This window comes from Tetrao urogallus (assembly GCF_951394365.1).
Source record: "Tetrao urogallus genome assembly, chromosome: 10".
In the NCBI taxonomy this organism is placed as follows: Eukaryota; Metazoa; Chordata; class Aves; order Galliformes; family Phasianidae; genus Tetrao; species Tetrao urogallus.
Window position 1 is genome coordinate 16,139,160 of NC_136823.1, and position 25,844 is coordinate 16,165,003.

Here is a 25,844-nt window from a genome sequence, read left to right on the forward strand (position 1 = left end):
ATTTACAACACTGACGTTGACTGTAAGAGAGGAAAATCCCAAGTACCAAACAAGTCCATCCAATGCACAGAGTACAAATTCCTTTTTTCAACAAAAAGTAGAAAAATCAAAAATACTCCCAAATGGGATACTTGATGGCACTAAGAGTTAACATGTTTCATAGTTGTCAAAGCGGACTGAGAATCCTCCAGACTGTACAACAATGGAGAGATTTCACAGCTAGGTTTGACGTGTTCTTCCCATCTTCATTCTCAGGATGATGACGTCAGACATACTCATTCTATGTCCTCATTTACAGGTTCGTCTTCATAATCTCTGTCGTGATCAAAATCTGGACTGTGGTTGGCTGTTGTCACTAAGGAGAGCGGGCCTTCATTTTCATCTGGATCTAGCGGTTCTTCTTTGACATGCACGGGGTGCCTGGAGAAACAAAAACACGGTCACTCAGCGAGCTGCTCGTTCCAACACGGCTCTGACAGCTCGGGGGGCTGGGCAGCAATGCGGGGCGGCTGGGGCCCTCGGAGCTGCAGGGCGCTGAGGAGCAGAGCCTGAACGTGCAGCCGGGCTGTGAAGGCTGCGCTCCGCCGCTCGGCCTCCCGGGGGAAACGGGACGAGCACCTTGATGGGCCCTCAGTCTTGGCATCGAGAGAAAGTGCTCTCAGCTGACATGTTAAGTTGAGGAATACAATCTTTGGATAAATAAGCGGAATAAGCACCCAAAAAGCAAAGGAGCGGGCTGCCGGCCCGCCAAGCTGGCGGAGGTTGGGCTAATCACTGCACTGTGTGTGCGGCGTCGCTCGTTAACATGCAGAACCTGTGAGACAACTCTCCAGAGGACGACCCCAAGTGAGGTTCTATCATTAATCAACTTCAAGCAAACACAGCAAAGAGACACCATGATACATGCTTTAAACTCCAAATTAATGCATATTTTTACAAACTGTCAATAAGGGAAGAAAAGCCCTGCCAGGAAACACAAACAGAGAGGAAAAGGCTCGCTCAACACAACAATATGATAAGAAAGCACAGTCCTAACGAGAATAATAACACTGTCAGCTGTAAACAAGGCAGAACATGATCCCCAGCTCACGGTGGGCACAAGGATGTACTAAAGAGATGAGATCTGCCAAATTTCTCATTATGGCACAGCACATGAATAACCCGCAGGGGAACGGGGCTTGGTCATTCAAAACGGGTATGATAACAATTGAAAAATGTTGTTCGTAAATCATATTTACAACAAATCCTATACAAATACAAATTACCTTTTCTTTTTGTGTTCGGCAGCTTTTGAAATGTAAAATAGCCATGTGAGTCAATAGTGTCTTGTTGGTGGGACTTTATAGGAAAGTAGGATTTTATTGACATTACCAAGTATTAATAATGCGACACAGCAATGGAGACCCTGTTTGCTTCCTAAATAATTGATGTTGTAGGCAATCCCTTAAAATAAAGTGTTAATGAGTTCAAGTCCCACTCTGTCTCTCATTGAGTTGATATCCACCTCCTAGAGTCCTGTTCTTTTTTTTCCAGGCAGGCTAATTTAACCCTTTCACGTCGACTACTTGAAAACATCTGAGTGCAAACACCCCCTGTAAGAACTTTTCCTTCCTTGCACGCTCTGCCTTAAAATGATTTAAAATAGCTGTATTTTATTGCACGCTTTGTGTAGATAGAATGGCAGTACTTTCTGTACTCGGCTGCACTGACAGGCAGGAAGAATAAATCGTGGAACAGGGAAATGTACTCTGCACCTAGCACACAAGCCAAAGGTAACTCTGCCTGTTTCAGGAGACCAGAGAGAACCAGCTGTTTGTCTGTACTGTGCTCAAAGCACCCTATTTATTTAATTCAGTTGGGGATGGATCTAACTTGCTGACTACACGCATCTCTAATGTGAGATGTGAATGTCTTTCAAGTCCCTGCATATTTCAACTTCCTGAGTGCTGAAAGGGCTAGGTCAATACTTCGGTATTAACTGCACCTTCCTGCCCACCCAACCAAAAGAAGGGTTGCTACTGCATCTGTGCACACATACCTTCTTCCTTCCAGTTTACAAATACGTGTTCTATCACCAGCTCTTGTGCCAATTTCAGAAAAAGAAGGGGAAAAAAAGAGGAGGAAGAGACAATTCCAGTCTTGGGGGCTAAAAGCAGTAAGAGCTACCAGTGCTGCACATACAGCATCTTGCTCGCAGTTGCCAAGGTGGACAAGTGCTGAGTGTCCCAGCGGCTCATGGCTGCACAAACGTGAAACCATGCTGATTAGCTGCAACTAGAAAAACTTCCATTATGAATGGCCTGTGGGGCCCTCGCTTGGGAGAAAAAGGGGAATGAAAAACAGGAGAAATAGGGAAAGAATGGCGATGCGCACAGACGGATGAAGTGAGCGCTACTCGGCCTTTATGGCAGGGACCTCTTTTACTGCTGTTTTAATTTAGGTCATGTTTGCTGCCCTTCTGGTATTGATGTTACTGCCATGCTTGTTTTTGCTTTTTAATTATTATTTTTGGAAATGCAGACCAAACATTTTCCAAGGTAAGAGCAGAATGCGTTTCTCACAATGGACACAGGGGCCATATCTTGGTCTCCCATCACAACCTCCTACCTGCTGGGTAGGAACAAACGGGCACCACCAGATATGGCCGGTGACCGCTGTGCTCACAAGAACCCGAAATTCTGTGAAAGCTCCTTGAAAGGCCTCTGAACCTTTCCACAGCAAACTCTGACCACCTTCTGGTATTGTTATGAAAGCAGGTGAAACCAGGTGGTTCTAACTGAGTTTTTCTTTGAGGTTTGGTTCAGCTCCCAGAAGTCAAAAGCAAAACTTAAGGACTGAAAATCAAAGTGAGCAAAGAACTTATGCTGCTCGACCCTGAGCGAGACAAGGCAGAGGGGCCCACAAAGCCATGGGGCACGGCCACAATGTCCTCCTACAGGGCTCACGTGTTGGACAGACATCAGACAGTGAGCCTGGAAGGATTCCATCCCCCACATTAAGAGGGTGATCTGGGTAATGCAACCCCCCTGGGAGGGATTTGCATGGAATACAAAAATAATTCATCTCCTTGCGTCCTCTGTCAGTTGTAACCACAAAGTGGCATGCGAGGAAGAGACCTGATCGAATCCAGGATTTTGCTCAAACGTTTCAGAGCAACTTGACAACATTCTGTTAAAGTAAGCTCAAAGGCAAAGGGAGATTTTCACATCTTTCAAGTATGTCTGAATCTCTATTTACCACCTCCTTACCAGGGGGGAAGAGAAACTACTACCTCTAAACTACAAAAAAGGTAAATGCTGGGCTAGGCAAAAAACAACCAAAAAACCCCCCCAAAAAACAAAAAAACAAGAAAGGAGGGAAAAGAAAGAAAAACAAAAAAAGAAAGGGTTTCCTATTTCTTTTTTGTATCAGCAGCATTTCAGCCCATTCCTTTTAAGTGGATGCCTAAGACTCCAGAAGGGGTTAACAATAAATAACCTTGCTGAACACTGATTCCCCTTCTTTTCACATCTGAGTAATTCTTTTGTTTGTCCACTCTGGGAACAGAGGAGTTTTTAATAAAGCTGACTGTTGTTTAAAGCCACTGAGTTCTGGTGGTGCACACAGCATGGAGTAGTTTGCTTTGTGGCTACCTTTGGAGCATATCAGGATGAAAGTGTTATGTCCCCAAGCTGTAATTATGCGACTACTTTCTAGTGTTTCAAAAGGAGGGAGAGGGGAAAAAAAAAAACAACCACCTAGCTGTGGTTCAATGTGTCATAAAAAGGAAACGAATGAGTGGTAATAAGACTTCAGCTAAAGTGTTAGACTTCTTAGCTGTCATGTTAACAAGGTCCTCTAAACCTTACAATAAAGTTTAAAGCTTGATTTATTTTAATATACTGAAATTGTTTAAAAAATCATTTGCATTGGGACAAGGCAATCTGCACCGAGAAAAAGACTGGAAACGTCGCTACCAAAGCACGCTCACTGACAGTCAGGGGTTGCACAGCTTCTGGAAATCCCCTGTTGACTCTGGATTTTATTTACTAAACAGGGCAAACTTGAGGCATTTGAATGGTGTTCTGGCTTTAGATCCCTTCCTACTACTTAGAAACACCATTTTAATGGGCAAGCTCACAGACTGGGATTGGAACATCACCTCGCCACGTTTTACTTAAGCAAAAAGAAATGTTCAGCAGAGAACACATATATTATCAATTCTGAGAAAATGAAAACACTCAGGAAACAATCATTTCCATATTACAACAGAAAATTGGATTTTCTGGTGAATAATGAAAATGAGGCATCCCTCCCCCCCTCCTCCTCTCTCTCCAGTATTTGTTCGGTGCCCCTCACCTTGGTATCAATGTGCTAAGAGATGATTATTAAGTGCAACAAAGGCCACGGCTATGCACAGTTCTGGAAAATGTCCTAGCCTGCTTCAACTCGGTTACTTCCCCCCCTCACAGTCTCTTCAAAGACAACGAAACCTTAGGTGGAACGAGAAGTGCACGAACTTCTCCAGCCTTGAACTCACAAAAAATAATTACTTGGATTAACGCAACATCAGAAACATTTGTCCCTGTCTGTTAGGCCAGGAGAAACCCTTGGGAGAAGCCTCATTTCTGGAGAAAACCCACGTCCCTGTGCTCCTCCTCCACTCCGGCCCTGCGTGGTCACGGGCAGAGGATAACAAACTGTGACTCAAAGTGCCTCAAGATGAATCTGCTTCTGATCGACGGGAAGCGTGTCACGTAATGCGACTTTGGGAGAGATAATTAATACTGCACAAACAACCACTGGAAAAGCTAAACAGATGATTTGAATGTTTTGAAGTAAATGGTAAAAGACAATGTTTAAAATTAATTATTAATTAAAAATGAATGTTGCCATCTTTAAAGATGTTTTTTTTCAAAGCACATTGTGCGCTGATTTAAAATGCTGCGATATCAAAGCACCCAGAGCTTCAGATTCCTCCGTGCCCCCCTCCCCTCTGACAACACATTATGCAGGTGGGAAACTTTTTTGCCATTAAATGCTAATTAGTTTCACAACTAATTACTACAGTGGTATTAGGTTAATGTTTTCTACTTTTTGATTTAGACTTACTTTTGTAAATCCCTTATTCAAATTACTTTGAAGTGAAAGACGACAAATTAGTTCTCTTTTTAATGTGTAATGTGAGCTGTGGCGAGGCAGCCAGTAATTCTGCGGCCCATTCTAACGAACCAGCAGCGGGATGGCAGTGGGCTCCTGAGCACAGCTACTCGCACAGGTAGTTGAGGTACTTTTTCACATTTGAGAACTGCAAGACGTATAAACTCTGGCTCCCTTGCCAGCTGCCAATTATCTGGTATGCAATCCGAGGGGAGGGGGGAATTTACAGCTTTGCAAACTCACTCCATCACCCCATAAATACTGAGCACACCCATAGGGGCATCACACCCTTCCTGCCTTACCCTTTCCTGAGCGAGCTGCTGCCCTGGTGCCATTCACGTTGAGCAGGGACAGCAATCCCCCATTACTTCATGCGGTTATATATGCACTCATTATACTGCCGTCTGTTGCTATAATGCTCCTATTAATTTTCCTTTTGATATTTTAAGAGCAATCTATAAATCATGCAGACCTTCACGTGTGCCATCATTAATGCTGAGCGAGACTGTTGTGCATCAAGTGTTTGTCAAACCTGCCCAACAGGCCCATTTCCCAGCCCGGCCCCACAGGCACGCTTGCCGTGTGCTCCGAAGGGGAGGGAAGCACCAGTCCTTCCTCTGAGAAACGCAGTTGCCTAAGAGGTATAGCAACCCCACGGCCCAAGGTTTAAAGAAGGGAATTACAAATGAGTTAACAATTTTACAGTCCCATGTGCTTGTCAGACTGGATTGTGCTGATTCCTTTATGTGAAAGTTGGTAAATGGCCCTTTTATGTTCTCCTTAGCCAAAGCACCTCCCCAGATCACACCAAGAACCTCCACAGTCACACTCCAGCAGATAAGACAACGCCTCCACCAGCGCGTGCGGCTCTGCCATACTCACATTGCTTGCATAGGGGAACGTCCTGGACTACTGTCACTCCCATTACTGTTCGTATGCTCCATTGCACCATTAAGCTCTTCCCTCATCACGTTGGCTAGGTTGCCCAGAGTGGGATTTCCCATGGAAGCAGTAGTGTATAGAGGTATACTGTTCTCAGCCATTGAAGCCTGCCAAGGACACAAACAAACATATGAAGAGCCATGACTAACGTTCTTATGCACTGCACAACACGCTCACTTATTCCAAAACATTCTCCACATTTACATTATTCGCAATTACCAGTTTTTTAAATATTGTGCTTTCTGATAGGTATTACACTGATTCCACCAAGGGAAATTTAACATAATTTACATCTGGGTTTATGCATTCATAGCTGCACTGGCTTGTGAGTGGAAATGGAGCTTTCCATTCCCTGTTTGGAATTACACCTCCTGGAAAAATAAAATGTGCTTTTCCTATTTTCATTTCACAAAATTATGATTGGGGCTTTGGGTTGGCTCTTTTTTTTTTTTTTCTTTGGTGGCTTAGGTCTGGCTTTTGGCTTTGTTTTTAATGAAGGTTAATGAGGAAAAAAATTGGAACTCGCTCGGCTGGTAACTCCTTCCTACCAGCACAGGCAGGCACACAGCAGGATGACAACGCTACCGAGCCTGATTTTCTTGTGCAGCCTGCACTGATGTACCCGAGAGCCGAACCAGTCCATGTGAAATTGTCAGTCCTGCCCTGCCACTGGAAAAGTGGGAATCTGATGAATTCTGACAAATCTTCCCCCACTCTTTCTAAGCATCAACAACCCAGCTTTCCACCCCGCTACTGCAGATGTGACCGTTTCGCTGAGGTTTTTCGCCCTTCTAAAGAAACACCAGACAGAGGCACACCGCAGTTCACGTTCTAAATGGAAATCTTTGTACAAAGAGAATGAACTGTTAAATATTTTCCTTCTGATTCCCACCGCTCTGCCTGCTAATATTTACTGTATGTCAGGATTAGCTCATGCTGGCAGCACAGACCCATGCCCAGCCAGGCACTGCGGGAGCCCCAAGGAGCCCAGCGCTATGCGGGGCCGTGTGTGTGGGGAGGGCAGCAGGCCTTAGGGGTTGTGGTGCTGAGGGAACTCAAAGGACATTTCACCACTTCACCGAGCCACGTCCAGATAACATCATCTGCTGCCTTCTGACAGCGTCAGCACCAGGACCACAGATGCTGGCTCGGCTGTGCTCAACCCATGCTGGGGGGAGGTCAGCTGGCTGCAGAGTCAAAAAATCCATCTGACTGCGGGTCTGCGTGATGCAAACCTGCCCACGGGAGGGGATTCACACAAACCCTCTCCCCACTGAACGTTGACCTCCTCTCCTAATTCATGGGACCAAGCTCCATGCTCACCACCATCCAGGCCAGTAGAGCTGTTCCCATACACAGAGGCTGAGGGATGGCCAGCTCTGCCTGCAGCATCTTTGGGGGCACGGCCCCTTTTATTCCTCCTTACGCTGACCTCTCCATGTGCAGCCCTATGTGTCACACATGATTACAAAAGCTATTCTAACAGGGAGGATTATTTTTATCTTCTTGATTCAACAACCGGCAAACTCATTGTGATGAGGGGATGCAAAGAATGGTTCACATTTCCTGCACTTGGCAAAATAATGACTTAAGTTCTTCACCAACAGTGAAGATAAGTCGTAATTGCAGTAAAGCAGTTTCTTGGGGGAGAGGTGGGACACGAGGAGTACACGCTATGATCACAGTGGTGAGGGGGTGGTTTGGGGAGCACGAAAGCTCTCGACAACCCGCTGGGAAAAGGCAGTGCTGGTGAGAGCTGTGTGCCCCTGCCTTGCACAGCCGTGAGGGAAAGCAGATGGAGGAGATGTCAGAGGGGTGGTTCTGCCGCCCCACAGGGAAAGAAAGAAACATATGGGAAGGCGACTGCAGCAGGAGGTCAGTGTGCACTGAGGTCCCATGACGCAGCTCTGCTCAAGATGCCCTGTACCACAAGCATCCCAGGGGATCCAGTTTCCCGGTATACCCAGTAGAGAGGAACCCACTGATCTGTTTAAAACCCAAAGGAGGATCTGTCTGAGTGCAATGAATTGCTTGATTTCTCACCCCTGCTTATTTTTTTTTTTTATAGGGGACATGCAAGCAGGAAGAAACCTGGCCCAGGCTCTTCTCTCTGTGAGTCAAGTTCCTACCATGCTATGTGAGGCCACGGGCACGTGCCTCTGCCAGGGAAGGTGGGGAAGGGAGGCAGTTTGGAGGTTTATCACAGAAGAATGGATGGAGATGACGACAACGACACGTGTTTGAGAAATAAAACATGAACAGTTCCGTATGATAAGCGTATTAATTGAAATTAGTCACATAGTTAACAACGTGAAGAAATGCAGGATCATTTCATTTTTTGCCTTTCAGCCTCATGAATGCAAAATGTGCTTGTAATCTTAATACTATTCAAGACACAAAGCGGTCTTTAAAAATCACACTTCACAAGACTCAAGGGAAAATAAGTTACTAATGAATGGTATTTACAGTTGCTTCATTTAAACATGCCTTCATTTGCTTTTCAGAAGTTACTGCATAAACTCCGATCGCGAGAAGAAACACAGAACATCACTTTTCTCCTAATAATCTGCTTCCTGGTTTGGAAAAGAGAAGCCTGCGAAAGCTTCTACAGAAGGCGGTGGCCCAAGCAAACATCCATGGCCACCAGTGAGCTGCTGGAGAAGTGACCCTCAACACACACACAGAGGGGACACAACCACAGGCGGTGCTGCATCCTGGCTGCATTTCCATGGTATGGATGGGGGTTGGACTGCGGCACAAACACAACAGCCTGCAAATCCAGGGCACAGTAACGTGTCTGTGCCTCTGGTTCAGTCGCTGAGTCCTGACATTACCTGAGGTTGTTGAGATGGACTCGAGAATTTGTAGAGACAAAAAAAAAAAAGCAAACCTCATCAACAGTACATGAAAAAGGGTCTGGAGAAGCACACGCCTTCGGGGTGCCGGTTATTAACAGTGCACCAAACACTAAGTGCATTTCTACACTGTGAAAAACAACATTTTTGTCTTACAGTCGTTGAAACCAATACAAATTCCCTTTTTTTTTTTTTCTATAGGAATTGCAACATTTTTTATTTTTTATTTTTCTAACAACAACAGGAAGATATGCAAAAATAGCCCTTAAAAGAAAAGGGGGAAAAATGATCTGCTTTCTCTTTAAAACCATGAACAATAGAAGGTCACGTGGCACAGTATCCTATCATTCAGCACATTAATAGCTGTGCTAGAGTAATTACACTTGTGGTATTTTTGCCTCAAGTGAAATTCTGAAATAAGAGGATGGAAATTATGATACTGCTGATAAATATTAATAAGTGAACTTTTAATTTTTTTGCCACAATATTCAAAATGCTAAGCATCTAGCTAATGCTGAAGCAGCCTGATATGTGTTTGCCTCCAGGGACTATGATGCTTTATGCACTTAAGAAAAAAGTTTAACGGAATTAAAATTTAATATCTAATTAGAGCAAGGCTAATATATTTTGAAATGAGTGGGGAAGACACACGCCTCTGTTGCATATTTGCTACAGTCATTAATCTTACCTGTAAAGCAGCATTGAGAGGTGTGCAGTAGGTGTGGCTGGTCTGTATGTTTTTAATAAGAGAAGGGTTACTGCATAAGAAAAACATAAAAAGGAGAGTTAAATGCAACCAACCTCTATGCGAACATTTCAAGCATGTAACGCTTCCTCCCACACCAGAAAACTAGTGCTCAGACTGTTTTTCCACACAAGTTCTCTTTCATTTCCCTTTTTCTTTAAAGAAAATATCAGAGTTTTTGCCTACAGTTAACATATTTGCCTTTACTAAATAAGGAATATCATCATACTGTGACGTTACCTCACCATGTGCTCTGCTACCCTGTGTCAGTAGCACATCTCGGGATCTCTGCTCATTTTAGTGCGTTCAGGAGAAATTTTGCAATATTCAGCATTTCTGGGAGCCAGTTACCACGTAAAGGCCCATCGTAAGGAGGCTACGACCAAAAGCAGCATGGAATACTTAAAATACTGTGCATGGCACATGGTTCTCAAAGTCACTGGCAGCAGAATTCCTTGCAACTCAATGGGGGACCTTGACAAGAGTGGATTTTGAGCCACATTATTTCCTGATGGGGAAAGGGCTGGCACTGCCCGCACTCCTGCCCCAAACAGTTTGGGACATGGGGAAAGAAGAAAGGTGGCACGGAGGCAAACCAGCTGGTCCTGCTGTTCTGCAGCCAAGTGGTGGGGAGCACACTGCCCTAAGGGCCATTCTAATAACAGTTCTGATGTGCTATCTCAGACTCTTGCTTTAGTCATCTTAAGTTTAAATAAGGAGGTGGATTTGAGCAAAATGTATGGCAAGCTTATCCACTCTTTAGTGGGCATTAAAAATAGGGAAGTAGGGAAAAACCTACTAAGTGCCAGTGCAAAACATCTCCAGTAAGTTTTACGCTCATTGGACTTTTTCCTTTTTTTCATGAGAGTAAGGCATGGTGAGAGAAGTCATAACAGAGCCTCTCCAACAGGGACCGGCAAGGATCAGCTGTCCTGGAGAGATGGCCTTCAAGGAAAGGTCAAACAAAATTGCTTCGGGAACCCCAGGAATATTTGTGTGTGGTTGTTGCAGGCACAGGATGCACTGCTGTTTGTAATCGTTACAGATGGTCTCACTGCACTCCTTTTTTTTTTAATGTTAATCCATTAAAGTGTTGCAAACCCAGGCATACAATTGAAAGCAAAGGGAAATATCAGAATTCAAACTTATCTGAAGCCCCTCCTGGCATATATCTGTCTTCCTGACAGATCTACAGCAGCATATCTGCATTAGTGTGGATCATTATTTTAGGTTACGTAGCGCTATAAACCAGTGCTATAACAAACATGTCAAAGTAGAGTTATTATTATAGGCATTTGGATTATCAGAGTAGGACACACAAAATACACACATAACAACTAAAACTTTTGCTCCTTTAGCAGCAAAGGTGATGTCACTATTTCGTGAAATGCAAGTCTACATGAGATGGGTAAATCATGCAAAGCAAAGCAACAGCAGAAAAAAAAATTAAAGCAAGTAAAAGCTCTTACTGTGCAACAAGCTCGCCAAAGTTTTCATCAGGGCAGTATTTTCGAGGACGGCCTCGTTGAATATGACGGCCACGTTTAAACTCTTCATCATCAACAGTCCAAAAGGACCCAAACTCATCCTCTACTCTGATAAAGCACTTATGCAGTGAGAGGTTGGTGCGAATGGCACCCTGGGACAAGAGCAGCAGCAAAGGAGATGAAGTGGAAACAAAGGGACACGGGATCGGGGACAGAACAGACATCAAATACAGGGAAAAGGAAAAAGAAAATAAAATGCAATAAGCATAAGCAAATGGTTTGTGAGGGTTAATATGCATTGCCACCTAAAAGCTACTAGCATGTGATGCAACAAACACCAAGCAAGCAGGGTCAGGGTACTGGTGGGCATACAAACAGTAGTGATGAGATGTTTGTCTTGGTTTCCCTTAACTGAAACAATGCGAAACCACCTGTGGTTGGTCTAACACCAGCTAGCAGCCAAAAGCCTCTACGTTAAACTGTAAGCATGATCCAAGCTAGGCTAAGAAGTTCAAACATGGTGGACATACCCACTGATCTTTTGTGGCCTTCGTTTTTGGAACTCTTGTTCATCCACTGTCCATACTGCCCCTTTAACGTTTTCTACTCGCACAAAACACTTGTGAAGACTAAGATTATGACGCACTGCATTCTGCAGCAAGAGAATACATTCAAAAACTTTCTATGAGAAAATGCTCATCATTGTCCAAGAACAGCAGCACAGTCAGCTTGACAGCCCTCATTTTGCAATGTCAACCCCTCTCCCCGCACCCCAGCTCTTTACATCTTATTTTGCAAAGTTAATATAAATATAAAAGCTTCAACCCAAGATTACAAAAATCAGCTCATTCTTATCAATTACCCACAGTACAAATGAGAACAGCCATCATTTTATAAACACGCACGTTGTATAATATGGCACATTTCATACACAACGCAAGAGGAACATTGCATCAACATTTTCAAAACAAATACATAGGCTTCTCCTCTCCTGGAAAAGAAAGCACTGTGAAAGAACAGAACGGATTTCATGTGAGTGTGGACGGCTCAATGGAGCGGGGAGGCACTGGGGCTGCTGCTCCTGTGGTTTCCCACAGCTGGGTTAATGGCAATCAGGTGCTGAGCTCCTGCCCCATCGGCGGCACAGAGCAGGGCTCGGCAGCACCCCGCTGGCCGCCACGGCCCCAGCCCCTGCCTCTGCTGTGTGCTCTTATATGGAAGTTGGCTCCCGTTCCTGGCAGACTGCTGCACGGACTGATCTGAGCTTCTGCCAAGTGCAAACACGAGGAGGGCTCTCTGAAACAAAGTGATAATATCCCTGCAGCTCATCACCCGGAGGGACCCTGGCGCTCCTAGGCTCTGTGCTTGGGTGTGAGCTGTGGTTTGGAGGATGAGCCCGGAGTAACTTGCAGTGCAGTCAGACCTTCCCTTCAGGTGGCCACGATGAGACACCTCGCTGCCTCACGGCAAGCGGGGGCTCTGCTCTCTCTGCTTCCCATACTGCTCACACGGAGTGCCATGCTACATTCCACAGCGTGGGTTTCCCCAGTGCAAAGCTGCTCCAGTTGGTACACAGAGCTCATCTCCAGTACCACCGAGAGGAGCTTGGAAAGCAGGGAGAGCAGAAGAAGCCATTTGCTGAAAATATGCAGGCGAACAAACTCCATCCATCATCACTGGCACCACTGATTTAGTCAATCTGGTTGACTCGTTAGCAGGCACAATGCCAGCCAAACACATGGCCTGGGTCTAGGCAACCAAGAGACCACACTTTTTTCCCTCCTGTCATCGTCATCTTTTTTTTTTTTTTTTTTTAATGAACATCGGGTCTGGATGGTGAAAGTGAGCTCTAATCATGAATGTCTAAATCACTGTGCAAACAAAGGGTATGGAGAGTGCATTTGTCATGTAAATTAAGCAGCAGTGGTGTGTGTGCTTGCAAGGGAAAGGCTAAGAAGAGTCTTTTGCTACTTTTCCATGTCCCTGCAATCACTAGCACTGTCCCTGATCCATGGGAGCTTTCAGCAGATACTTGGCAGCAAGCTCATCTCCTCTGGCTGCAGGTGCCCGATCCCACAGGCACGGGGATGGCCTGGCTCTGTGGCAAGCTCTGTGCACTTCAGCTCTTCCGTGGGTATCCATTTGTCATTCTTCCTGCTCTTTGTTCTCCTTTTTCTTAATGACTCTTCTCCTTCCTCTCCCAGTTTTCATTAGTTTGTCAAGTTCTGGCAACCCCCCTGATTGGGAGGTGGAGCAGAACACTGCGAACGCCCCACACCTTACGGGTGGAAAGCAGCGAGCTCAGCAGCCGCCGGTAGAGCAGAGCTCCGTGTGAGCGCAACCTGACACAGGGCTGCCGGCCCACATCTGGGTAACTCAGGCAGTTTCCTGTGAAAATGGGAACGCTGTCAAGTCTGGAGCAAAATGTAAGAATAATAATGCTATTTCCCACAGTGAAAGATGATCTCCCAGTTAATACGGCAGTTGATCAAATGCATACAGCAGAGTTCCGTGAAGTGAGTCCTCGGAGTTTGTAAACAGTCTCCAAATACACAGCTGAGCAGAAACCTCTGTGTTCTTTAAACATATCTAATGCTGGACAAATCTTTTACAGACCACTATGTGACTTGCCATTGAGGGCTGGGGCTGCCGGATCAGGCTCTTGCTGAAGATACCGAGACAAACACACTGGGTATTTGGGATGTCCACAGAGCACTGCCCTCACTTTCAGTTTTCAGTATGATCACTTGTTTAAGGAATTCATCACAAAAAAACCCATTGTTTTGTTCTCAGTGCCTCTGGATACTTGCTATCTAGCAGTTTTATTCATGTTTCAGAGCCACACCTGCAGCCTGTGCCTCATGGCTGCAATTCAGTGCCAGCAAATTACTCCAAAAAATAAAAGTAAACAGGCATCGCCTCTGACCTGTTAGAACCAGTTCACAGTGCTCCCATAGCAATCAGCTTAACACAAAAATTAGGAGCTATTATTCTAAGATTATATATTTACCTTGGTAAAAATATTTGTACGCAAGCCACTTTTGTAGAAAAATTACCCTGAACATACTTGAATGTAGGAAATGAAAGGGTTTGTAATTTTCGTAACTGCTCAAGCTCCACTGCAGTGCATTTTGGGGAAGAGGTTCATTTTTTCAAGGTTGTTATTCCTGTGCTCATCTGTGGTTTTGAAACGGGTCTCCAGGAAGCCTGCCCACACCAAACCCTGACCTAAACTTTAGGAAGACTGACTCGAATGCCCGCTATACATTAGCTGAAGGTGAGCTCAAATCAGCACATATGTATTCAAATTATTCTGATTCTGCAATTAGACCCTTGCGCTCATTCTGCGCCCCGTGGGCTTCCCGTCATGCTAAGCCAGAGCTGCATTTTCATCCCCGCTGTTCCTGAAGGCTGGCATGAATCTGAGTAGCTCAAAAATTGCATTCCTTGCATGGAAGCCAGAAGTTGAAGTGAACCTTTCCTTCCCAGGCTGTGAAGCAGGATGTAGGCTCCTGGATAGGGTCAGGGTGTCCATGATTGGTCTCTGCATAGACCTGCTGTGCTCTTCTGCAAGCCCAAGGGTCTCCAGCTCAGCCTCTCTCCTCCTCTGTACAAGCACACTGTTAGTGCTCCTGGCTCCTGGGACTTGATTTTAAGTGATACGCAAGGCTAATTCCTAACATTTGCCTTGCAGGCTGCCAAGATTGCCTTCTTCCACTCCCTTCTCCACTTCCTTTCACCGCTGGAATTAGATAGGATTTTTGCTTTAGCACCCACACCTGCAGCTGCTGAAAAGGCCTACTGGAAGCGCTCCAGCAGCAAAAGACAGGCAGGTCTAAATGGATCTTAAATCAGGGAAAGTTAATTTCCTTTCTGGACAGTAAGGAGTCTGCAAAGTGAAACACTGCTCATGTTTTCTAACTGAAGTTGAAGAATCAAAGCAGCAATCACAGAGACTTTTCCTGAATCTAACTGTGCTACTAAAACTGAACTAACTTCCAAGGACGATTTTTAGCTCCATCCTCTGATGTAATTAATTCCAAATGCAGGCTGAGACAAGAAAAATAGAAAGAGCAAATGAAACAGCAAGTATGGAACACATTCATGCTACCTGGTCATTTGAAGTCTGAGAGCAACAGAGCTGTCTAGATTAAGAGCAGCTCAAACTACTGGGATGCAATTTTTACTGCAATACAAGATCCTTTGCTTTGATTCATTAATTAGTAATGATACCAGCTTAAGAAGCCAGTCTGGCTGTTGTAACGCTACATACGAGAGAAAGAGCAGCCCCAAAATACAAGTAACTCCCAAGATTTTTATCCAACAACATCAGAGATGGTTACGGTAGGAAACTGAAGTGCCAAATATATCAATGTTTAGTTCTGTTGAACGGATTTCTTATGGTAAGGCTTGCTTCTTACACAGTATGTTCAGTGAGCTGCTGCTGTGTGACTAAAATGTAGAAGTTTGTAAAGTATCTGTGTATGTAGTTGAGAGTCAACTGATTGAGGAAAGGAATCCATTTATCTACTGATCCTAGGGGAAAAAAATCAGTTGTTGTGATCACAGCCTGCATAACTAAGAAGACAAACAGCATATCCTCCACCGACACAATAACATTACCTCTTTTTTTTTTTAATACATTCCAGCTGACGGGCTTGAGTTTCACTGCTAGCAGCAACCACACAGAGGAACTCGTGGCATAATCACAGAACATAAAAGCCAATAATGGGGGATTCAATTAGTGGTTTTCAAAGGCAGAGGAGTTTTTCTGCCAAATATCAAATTGTTCCTGCAGATAAGGCACCCAGCGCGTGTCACAACTGCCGATCTACATTTTCATGTCCACACGTCGTTACAATTTGTTATGTCATCAGCAACGTCTATTCTGTACATGTCAGATATCAAAGGCAAGAGGCACACAGGGCTAAGGCTTACCTTCCATGTCGCCGCGTTGCGCCTGAAGTAAGCAAACATTCGCGTGAACCAGTTGTAGATTTCATTTAGTGTTAGCTGTTTTTCTGGAGATTCGAGGATGGCCTTGTGAAGCAAATCAATGGCAACATCAGTTGTGAGCAAGTCAGTACAAAATACAGTCAGAGTTTTACTTGGACCAATACAAAAAGAATGAAAGAACGAAGGAATGAGAAAATAAGAGAAGGGATTTGGAGCAAAAATCCGAAGGAAGGTTTTCACAATATGAACTAAGATTAATGGCTGTATTTAACAGTTCAATGGCAAAATTCAAAATGGAATTATCTAATTGTTTTGAGTTTTTATTTCTGTTTCCTTACAGAAATATTAATTTATTAGTCATTCATAAAGCAGAATCAAAGAGAAATGCAAAACATTTCACTAGCTGATTAAAGCTCAGTAATTATTTAGAGCTCAGATTAATTCTAGGGATCAGAGATTACTGTAGCTTGTGATAATTGACTTGCCATCTTTAAACAGGCTCATTTTCACTGTTGTGTGAAATGAATTTCCTAATAATCACATCGTATTGTAATACTTAATCAAAAGCAATTATGTTATATATTGCAGTTCTAAAAACCCTTATAGTAAAGGTTTGAGCATTTGAGCATGCTTACATACCAAAGGTTTGAAAATCTATTTAATCCAGAGCGCGCACATATAGGGAGACTTTGTCTAATCCGAATGCCTGTGTTTGGCTCCACTCACCTGCCTAATTAAAGATGCATACGTGAACGGTGGTCTAACTTCTGCGTTCTTATAAAATTCTTGGTTCTGGGCAATATCTGCTAAATAAAGAGCAGTTGTTCTGTTATCATCACAGCCCGTGGCTGCGGGTGTAGGCAGCAGAAAGCTGCCGGGCTGGGAAGGGCCCGTATCAGCAGCACCGCTTTACCTGAAGAAATGGGGACGTTGTATTTATCCGAGTACCGCCTCCGGATGGGCCCGACGTTGTGCATGCTCGTGGTAGTGATGACCGACGGTCCCTGCGTGACGGGAGTGATGGGTGCAGTCGGGGTGGTGGGAGTATGAGGTAAGCTCTGTGGAGAAGCCTCGGACGCTGTCTTGGAAAGCGTGACGCTGGACACCAGATTGAGCTGCGGAGGGAAAGGACGAAGGCTGCATTACAAAGGGCGACTGTGGCTAATTAAGGGTGGTGGGGGAAATTCTCATTAACGGAACGACCCTCCACTCAGAGGCAACGCTCCACTCAGAGGCAACGCAGCTCGAGTGCTCGCTTCAGCTCCAAGTGCTGTTGTAGCATCTCCATTAGCAAACGGAAATAAATATGTACAATTCCAGATAGATGGATTTTATAAAATGAACAAGGCATCCTGCTGCCAGAACTACACATAGTGGATTTGCATCCGAACCTTGAAAGATCTTACAGAGAGTGCCATCATCTTGGTATTTTATTGCAGTTCCGCTGTTTCACGATTTCAACCCCACACCCCTTATTTCCACGCTATCATTATGCACGGCTTCTGATCAGTCTTCTTGGATATTTCACTGAAGGCATCAGGCTAAGAATAAAAAGCCAGATTTTCATAGGGACATAGTAGGGAGAAACGCAATCTCTCTCTCCAGCATTTGGGATTGCTTTTTTTTCCCTTCCCCTCCTGTTCATCCATTTTAAAAGCAAAGCCCTGAGTAGGTTAACTCTGGAATAATTTAATTAATCACACCGCATGAAATATTGCAGCCACTCAGCCCAGCACAAGTGGCACCATTCTGCTCTCCCTTGACGGGAGGCACAGTGTTACCTGCACAAGCAGCAGCAGCTGAACGCCTCTGGGACTGTGCATCCAACCCAAACAGAGCCCAACCACTTTCAGCACCCAGCCATACCCATACCAGCAGCATCTGTTCCTTCCCGCTGCCCTGCAATGCCCTCTGAAAAACGATGCTCCCTTACAGTAGGTTGCTCCTGCTGGAGTACTTTAAACAAACAACCCCATCTCTTAACGACATCAGAAAAAATGAGGGAGAGGAGGGCTCTTTGACTACTTCCACATTTCCTTCCCTTAGGCACTTTCGTGAATAATACTGCTGAAATCTTGACCCCATTGAAGTCAGTAGCAAAATTCCTACTGAATTTAACAGGGCCAGAATTTTATAACTTTTGTTCTGATTAAAATTCCTTTTGGCTGGACATTAAAGCTTTTCAGATGAAGGCGAGGCACACAATTCAGATATGCCCCCAAACATCTCATGTTTATCCATAAGACTCTGTATTAATTTTCCTCGTGTGAAAGTAACCAGATAAGAAAACTCCTATTAGCATCCCTCGTCTGAGTTAACAGCCAGAAATACTGCTGCTCCTTTATCAAAACAACAGGATTTATCCCAAACAAAGGTAATGGAAAACAAAGGGCTCTCGTGTCACAGAAATGACACCAAGACAAAAAGCTGATTGCCCACAGGAAGGGCACAGCAGAGAGACAGATAAATAGCACCGGTTTTTCAATAAACTGTCCCTGCTTTTTGAGCAACTCTGCCTGCATTAAAGCCCCGCCACAAAATCCTCATGCAGCCAAGTGCTGCTGCCTGCAGCCCTGCATGCTGCTCAGGCACTGCAGGCAACCCATTCCCTGTGTGCCCTGTGCCCACACGGGAACCACCTAGCAGCTCATGGTGAGGCCACAGAAGGAGGAACCCAGCAAGGAGATGACGAGGGTGCTGAAATGCAGGCCGTGATTCCCAGAGCATCCTGCCACGAACACTCTGAGCCTGCGGTGCCGCTGCCACCTCTGCTTGTTGACTGGCGTGATTTAAGGCCACTGATTAGGGACACGCTCATTGTAATGTCTCCCTGTTATCCATCTATCCATCTATTACATATGATAAAAGGACCAGTGATGATAATAATAGTACAACTGACAGGTCTCACCATGAAATTAAATCTTCTGTATTTTATCTCAGTTTCTAAATGGACATTTTAACAGTCCAATAACTGCGAGCAAATCTGCATCAATTTTAAGTGCCCGTCTCTGGCAGAGGCTCGGCAGCCAGGCCCTCCTGTTGGAAAGATCACTGCTCGCGCTCCATCATTACGGCTCTCGCTACTCCATTTCAAAAGAGTTCGCTTCCTTTTTTAGCGTTTAAAAACTTAACATTTAATCTGTTTCTACCAGAGAGCTGTGAGAGAGAGAATCCCCAAAGGTCAGCATTCCCTGCTTCAAGAATTTGAATCGAGTTAGATTTCTTTAGGCTTTTCAGCGTAGGTAGCAACTAGAAATAAACAGAAGAGAGGATGAGCAAAGGGGGGGGGGGCCTAACAGGCTTGACAAATGACACTGTGATTCACACCCACTGCTGGGCTGCCACTAATAAGCTACAGAGGAAGCAGCCAATCTCAGCTAATTACCAGATAAAATTGTATTGTAAGGACTCTAATTAGGAGATGCTTATGGAGGTGATCTAATGATTAAACGCTGCATTCGAGTGACCCCACCATCAATGTGCAGTGGTGCAAGATGTCACTGGAATATTTTGTAGAAACAGTAATTTTATTTCAAGGAGGGAGGCAGTAATATTTGTAATAATGGATATGAGGTAAACTAATTAAAAGACAGTTCCTAAAGGAAGACTGTGGCTTTGAGCAGCTGTGGCCGTTCCAAAACAAAGTGCCAAATCTCAACAGAGGAGCTGCAGTCAAGTGGAAAATTTCTGCCTGACCTCTGCTCTCGCTATTAATTTGCAGGAAAACTAATGACACATATACATATTCCCACAAAATTGTTCTAATTGCTAATTTGCCAAAGGAGCCCAGTTTCCAAATTAAACATGACTGCAGTCTGTGAGGAAAGAAAGAACAAAAAGCTGGAATGTAGCGAGTGTGCTGTGCTTCACCTCCGCCGGCCAGCGCTGAGCCTGAACCAACAAGTTAATGAAAGACAACCTTGGTGCTCGCCAGCAAAGTTCTCCCTCTTCCTGCCCCACACCTGGTACCGCTCTGCTCCTGGGCAGGGGACCAACCCCTCTAGTGATGGCACCACAACGTGGGGTGGGTATGGGGAGGTGAGGGCCGCTGTCTTCGTGGGATCTGCAGTGTCAAGGCGGAGAGCTCGGTGGTGAATTGGAGCAGAACAACAAATTATGAATGGTGTTGGTTTTGTTGCCATCTTGTAATATTCATCTGAATTGTAAACTGTTAAATCTCGATACTGCCGGCAATCAGAAACGCACAGCGGATGATAATTCGGGGCAAAGCTCAGGAAGGGACTGGGCTGCGAGGGTTTCTTTTCCTGATGCTGTGAACACCTTCTATTTAAAAACAAGTTTCTATGATTAGGAAAGTTGTTCACACTGGTACTTTGCACACTGCCAGTGTCCCACATACTGCACGTTGTGGTGAGGGGCTGTTTCTGGCTGAAGGGATTGCACACAAGGCACAAAGTCAGCAGTGGGCAGCAAGGCGCAGCCCTGCCACCCAAGGGTTAACTGGTTCTGCAACATTTACGCTGGGGATGGGGGAGGGAGGATTTCCTCCAGCCACAAAAGAAAACAAGAATAAAACAACAAAAAGCCACCAAACCCCGTAACAGTTTGAAGTCCTGAAATTCTGTAAATTTAGTCAGCGAAGGGTGCTGGGTGCTTTGTTCAGTTTCAGTTTTGAAGAACCGTGCCTCGTGCCACTTTAACTCAACATCCATAAATGTTTTAATTGTTTCAGCATCCAATACCCTGCTCAGGATTTTAGTATTAACCTTCCCTTTCAAGAAATGGTCATGTCTTCCTATTAAAGGTGAAGACTGAGTCATGGTTTTTTCCTTAGATATAAACAAGACAGAGAGGTAGCCCTCTCTCTCACCCTGTAAAATAGATTTCCAGTAAGTGGCTCTCCCATTAGGGCTCAGCCTGATTCCTTTCTGTGTAAATATCTTCCACGACAATAGGGGCTGCAGTAAAAAACCCCGATCTGAAACACTTTTAGAAGAAGCGAAAAAAAAAAAAAAAAAAAAAGAAAGAAATACACATTTATAAATGTCACGGAGAGGCCATACCCACTGCTGCAGGGCAGGGATTCCCCTGCCATTGATGCTGCTGTTTTGGTTGTGTTTAGAGGTGAGGGTTTATCAGAACTGAGCTGCTGGACCCTACAACACTCCGAAGCAGAGACTGCTTTTCTTGACACGGAGGGTGGGATGGCAGGCTGGGCCCAGAGCTTTGCTCAATGCTGCATCCTCCTCTCCTGCTCCAGCTCGGACACAGCAGCGCTGGATGGGAGCCTGGCAGGCAGCAATCACTTAGCAGGTGTTGTTATTGGCAGCAGCACTGAGGAAACCGAAGCTGAGGAGTGAGACTTAATGAAAACCAGTATATAAAAACAGCTTTTGTTGTGCTTGAGAATCTCTCTTTATTGCTGCGTATCGTTATTTTTTCAAACTATAAAGTATGGCTACAGCAGCTAAAATGCTCAGTCATTCCCTCAAGAGTTAAAAGACCATTTTTAAAATGCTTTGTTATTACAGTTGCTAAAAACAGTATTTCAAAACAATCGTAATTGCTATGGTTAGGGCAAAAAAATACATTAAATAAGGGATATCTAACAGTACATTTCATTTGAGGTGCCAAAAGTTTCTCTTCAAGTTTTCTACCAGTTTTTAAAGATGGATATGGCACCTAGCGTGCACAATGATTTGTTGGTTCGTGATTTTTTTCCTTTTCCTTTCCTTCCTGTGAACTGCAGTGTTAGTTAATCCTCCAAAATAAAATCACATTTCCATCTTAACCTACCACGCTGACCACTTGCACCAACAAAAACAGAATTTAGGGGAACCATCTTAACAGCAAAACCAGAGTGACAGCTCTTGAGCAATCATTGTTCTGGCTTCTCTGTTTTGTTCCTCGCTGAAAAAAAAACGTACCTTACAAAGATATGTCACAGCGTATTCCTTCACAGCTTCGTTCTCACTTTGCTCAGCCCTTTATTCTCACCAAAACAACACATGCAGCAGTAAGAGGGACAACTCTGCGCGTTCCAAGTGCTAAGCTGAGGTACTTCCATTTTCTTTTAAGCTGCTGCACCTCTGGACGTGGTAATTACAAAGCTGGCCATTAGCAAACAGGCAGCCAGCACAACCTGTGTCAACGCTCAGCCCTTCCTCAGTGCCACTCTCTTGGCTGCCCAGAAAGGAGCTCCCCTGAGGCAGAAGAGCTGCCCTACCTGCAGCAACCCCACATACAGACCTATGTGCCAACAGCTCGGGTCATCAGTACTGAATTACACGAGAACATGTTAAGTCTCCTTGGCTTTGTAAGTCTGAATAGCTTTACAGAGCACCTGCCTTGGTACAACAGTGTGGGGCACTGGCCCTTCCACTGGAGGGGTGGAAATAAGTGCAAGGAGCACCTGCAGGTGGGGATGCGATCGATGGACAGGACCAGCTTCCCCACACCTGGCTGAGCTGTGATCAGTGCAGCAGCATCAAGAAGCTGCCTGGGGTCCAGCCACCACTGCTCAGCCCTGCGTGAAGCCCAAGGGAAGGCCAATGGCCAGCACAGGTTACACAAGGCACGTGGTGAAAGCACCAGTGAACTAAGCAGCTCAGGCACCAGTTCCGCCTCACAGCAACAAAACTGTTTAAAAACAAGCATTAAGATCCTTTAAGCAGAATAAAAACGTTTTCTCAGTCATGAAAAGGGTGTAATTTTAAATCCCAATTCATTGCTACGTTTGGATTTGCAGCCACTCTTTCCTGTATAACTGCTGATGCACCGTAATATATTAATTCTAACGTACACCTTGCATTAGTTATGTTGGCAAAAAAATTAATTACTGGATGTAAAGAATACTTTGCACTGCAATAATGGTCATCAGATCTTTTTACCAAAGTCCTATCCCACTGAGTTAAAAGGACTGGGGTCTAGCAGAGTCTATGCGGTGCCTGTGTATTTTTTCATAACGAAAGCACAATTTATGCAAAACACTATACTCCTACATTTTATAATTAATTTTCAAATGCTTCACCTATACATATTTTAATAATTTCTGATTTATCAGATGGTATCTATAATAAATTTTTCTATATTTCAATAAATGAAAAGAAGGCAGTTTCAATCCAACAACAGAGTGCCACACAATATAGGCCTGTCAGGCACCAATTTTTACTTCTAACATGTAAGTTAAAGGATAAGGAATTTATAATGCTGCCTGTGAACGAAACCACTTTTCATACACAAATGTGATCTTTTTTTTTCCAAAGGGTAATACAACAGTACATTTACATAAACTAATCCAAACAATCTATGTATTTGACAATGGCAAACCTCACACAGACTGCCTATTGTTGGTTTACATCTTGGAGTTCTTTATGTTGGCTTGTAACACTGCTCTAGCTGTCAAAGGTTTGACTTGGACTCTAAATAAATGGTTATAGAAGTGCTGTGCAGCGATATTGGACTTCTTTGCAAAAGAAAACCTGCTGTGTATGAATTCAAAAGCTATTAATTTTTCAGTCAAAAATATTCATGCCTATTTCTTTTAATAAAGAAACACTGTGCTGAGCAACTGAGAGATAATGTTGACTAGTGGTACAGAATTTTCAATAGAGCAGTTAAAAATAAATTTAGTAGGAGGTCCCCAACAAAGCTATAATTTTCCAGAATGTAAAACATTTTTAATACTAATCAAGACAGCCCTTTTCCCCCTGCGTTCCCCCTTTATTTTTTTTTTTTTCGCTTTCTTTCCCTCTGCTTTCCCTGTTTATTAGCTGTTAACACTAATCTTCACGGCGACACCGCCTGGTACCTCCATAGCCTACAACGCCCGCCAAAGCTGCTGCCCTCCGCGGCGCAGCATCGATCACCGGCTGCCTTGCCAAGCAGCGCTGGCCTTCTTGTGATTTCCTCCCTTTAGTTTTTAATCCTTCCTCCTGAGGGGCACTGCTGTTACGAAAGGCCTCAAGGCAGAGTGCTCTGAGACTCCCAGATTATTCCGCTGTTTTAATTTTTAATCCAGTAAGAGCTATAGAAACCAAGCCTCCTCCCATTCTGTTGGGTCTACGCACTTTGCCAACAATGCGCCGAAGCATTTGCATTCAGGCTGAGATGGATACGAGGAACTAGAAGAATGCTATTTTTATAGATGCTGCACGCAGTTTCTACTCTGGAGAGCTGCTATCCTCCAGACCAAGCAGCTTCATGAATCTCATCAGCCAAAATGGAAGGGTTCGTACCTACCGCTCAGCTCTACCCAAGACTGCCCCGAAAACTTCCCACTGACTTTGACATCTGCTCCAGCGTTCCTGAACAGCCTGTAATTTTCTATCCTTTAGCCTTCCTATCCACTTCTGCAGCCATTTATTCCCAACTACATGGAAAGTGAGAAATCCGTTCCTAGTAAAAATGGGTGCGCGAAGTGTTTAATGATTTTATGTTCTCTATCTCTGTAATGTGTTCTGTTTCAGACATTAATTTTGTCTACCAACTGCATCTTGGCAGGCTACCATATTTGCTGGGTTAATAGTCTGACTCTTTTTTATTTCTATCACCATAAATCACACATATATGGGTGTATGTTTGCTTTATTTATAGAAAAAAAATCAGTCAAAACAGATAAACCAATACTTTGTCATTATGCTGCATCATTGCATATTGATTAAAATTGCTAGTACTAACTATAGATTGTCAACGCTCAATTAATTTTCACACAATGACTCAAAGCAAAATCAAATAAAGCCAGTGTACCTTTAAATCTTACAAATCTTAAAATCAAGAAGCAAAGCACTCTCTCCATTTTGAATAATCATCTGAAGCTCTGAGGAGCATTTTCAGCATTAAGAGGTGAGAAGAAAACAACAAACGAGGAGTCGCTTTGGTCAGGGAAGAAGACAGAGGGCTTGCCCTGTACTGGGGGACCCAGGAGATGGCTTGGCTTGCAAAGCCACTGGTTGCCTTGCAAGAAGTTTATGGAGTGGCTGATCGAGCCCTCCTACCCCACTGGCCACCCCCACAGCACCTTTTCTGAAGAGAAATCTGCAGTGGAGAAGGTTTCCCTTCTCAGTTTCAGTGGTATAAAACCTGATACTAGGCAACAGTGATTATCATCGAAACGTGCGACAAGAGTCTGTTCTACTGTAAATTCCTGTCAGACAGGGAGAAAGTCAAATAAATACGCTACATATAATTTAATCACGTCTCCTTCCTAACACTTCCTAAGGTTTCATGCAAGTGGCACCAATGTAAAGCAACCTACAGACCACCAAAAGGCCCTTCTTTGGGGTCCAGCTCCCATCAGCCTCCTGGAGGAAGGAGAGAGGTGGGTCTCTGGGCTGTGCCCCCTGAAAAACTACCAAATACGTCTCACTTTGCATCTCCTCCCTGCGGCACACAGCAAAGCCACGCTTCGTGTCACACACCCAGGTGGGAAACAGGAAAAAGAGGTTTGGTGTGAGCTTTGGTTTTGCTTTCTGCACAGTTCAGTACTTACAGGCTGAGGGGTGGCTTTTGGTTCAGTTGACTTCACATGCAGGTGTGTCATCATGGCTTGCAGGCGCTCTTTATCTTTTGCAAGCTGAAGGGGGAGAAAAAAACGCTCTATTACTTGTAGGAATAAAATCCAACCTCTGCTTATTCCTAATTAAACAGTTGGCACCAACGCAGAAGACAGGAGAGTTTTATTGCTGAGCAGTTTGGAAATTGTATACGGTCTGTTCATGAGGCAAAGCTAACGCCTGGTGCTGGGTGTCAGTATTTCTC

The 25,844-nt window shown here is 44.4% G+C and overlaps 1 protein-coding gene across 4 annotated transcripts in view; it reads right to left on the minus strand.

Annotated features, from left to right (window-relative positions):
- Positions 1-275: 275 nt before the first annotated feature.
- The window catches only part of FOXP1 (forkhead box P1), a gene marked incomplete at both ends in the record, with an annotated part of 144,140 nt that continues 118,571 nt past the window's right edge, over positions 276-25,844 (minus strand). For 3 of the 4 annotated variants that reach the window (XM_079540504.1, XM_079540507.1, XM_079540505.1), the window contains 8 exons: positions 276-420; positions 6,022-6,188; positions 9,625-9,694; positions 11,699-11,820; positions 16,107-16,208; positions 16,851-16,930; positions 17,038-17,239; positions 25,576-25,659. In XM_079540504.1, coding sequence (XP_079396630.1) covers positions 276-420; positions 6,022-6,188; positions 9,625-9,694; positions 11,699-11,820; positions 16,107-16,208; positions 16,851-16,930; positions 17,038-17,239; positions 25,576-25,659 — 972 coding nt within the window. The remainder of the gene's footprint in view (positions 421-6,021; positions 6,189-9,624; positions 9,695-11,698; positions 11,821-16,106; positions 16,209-16,850; positions 16,931-17,037; positions 17,240-25,575; positions 25,660-25,844) is intronic. The other variant, XM_079540506.1, reaches the window with a different exon arrangement.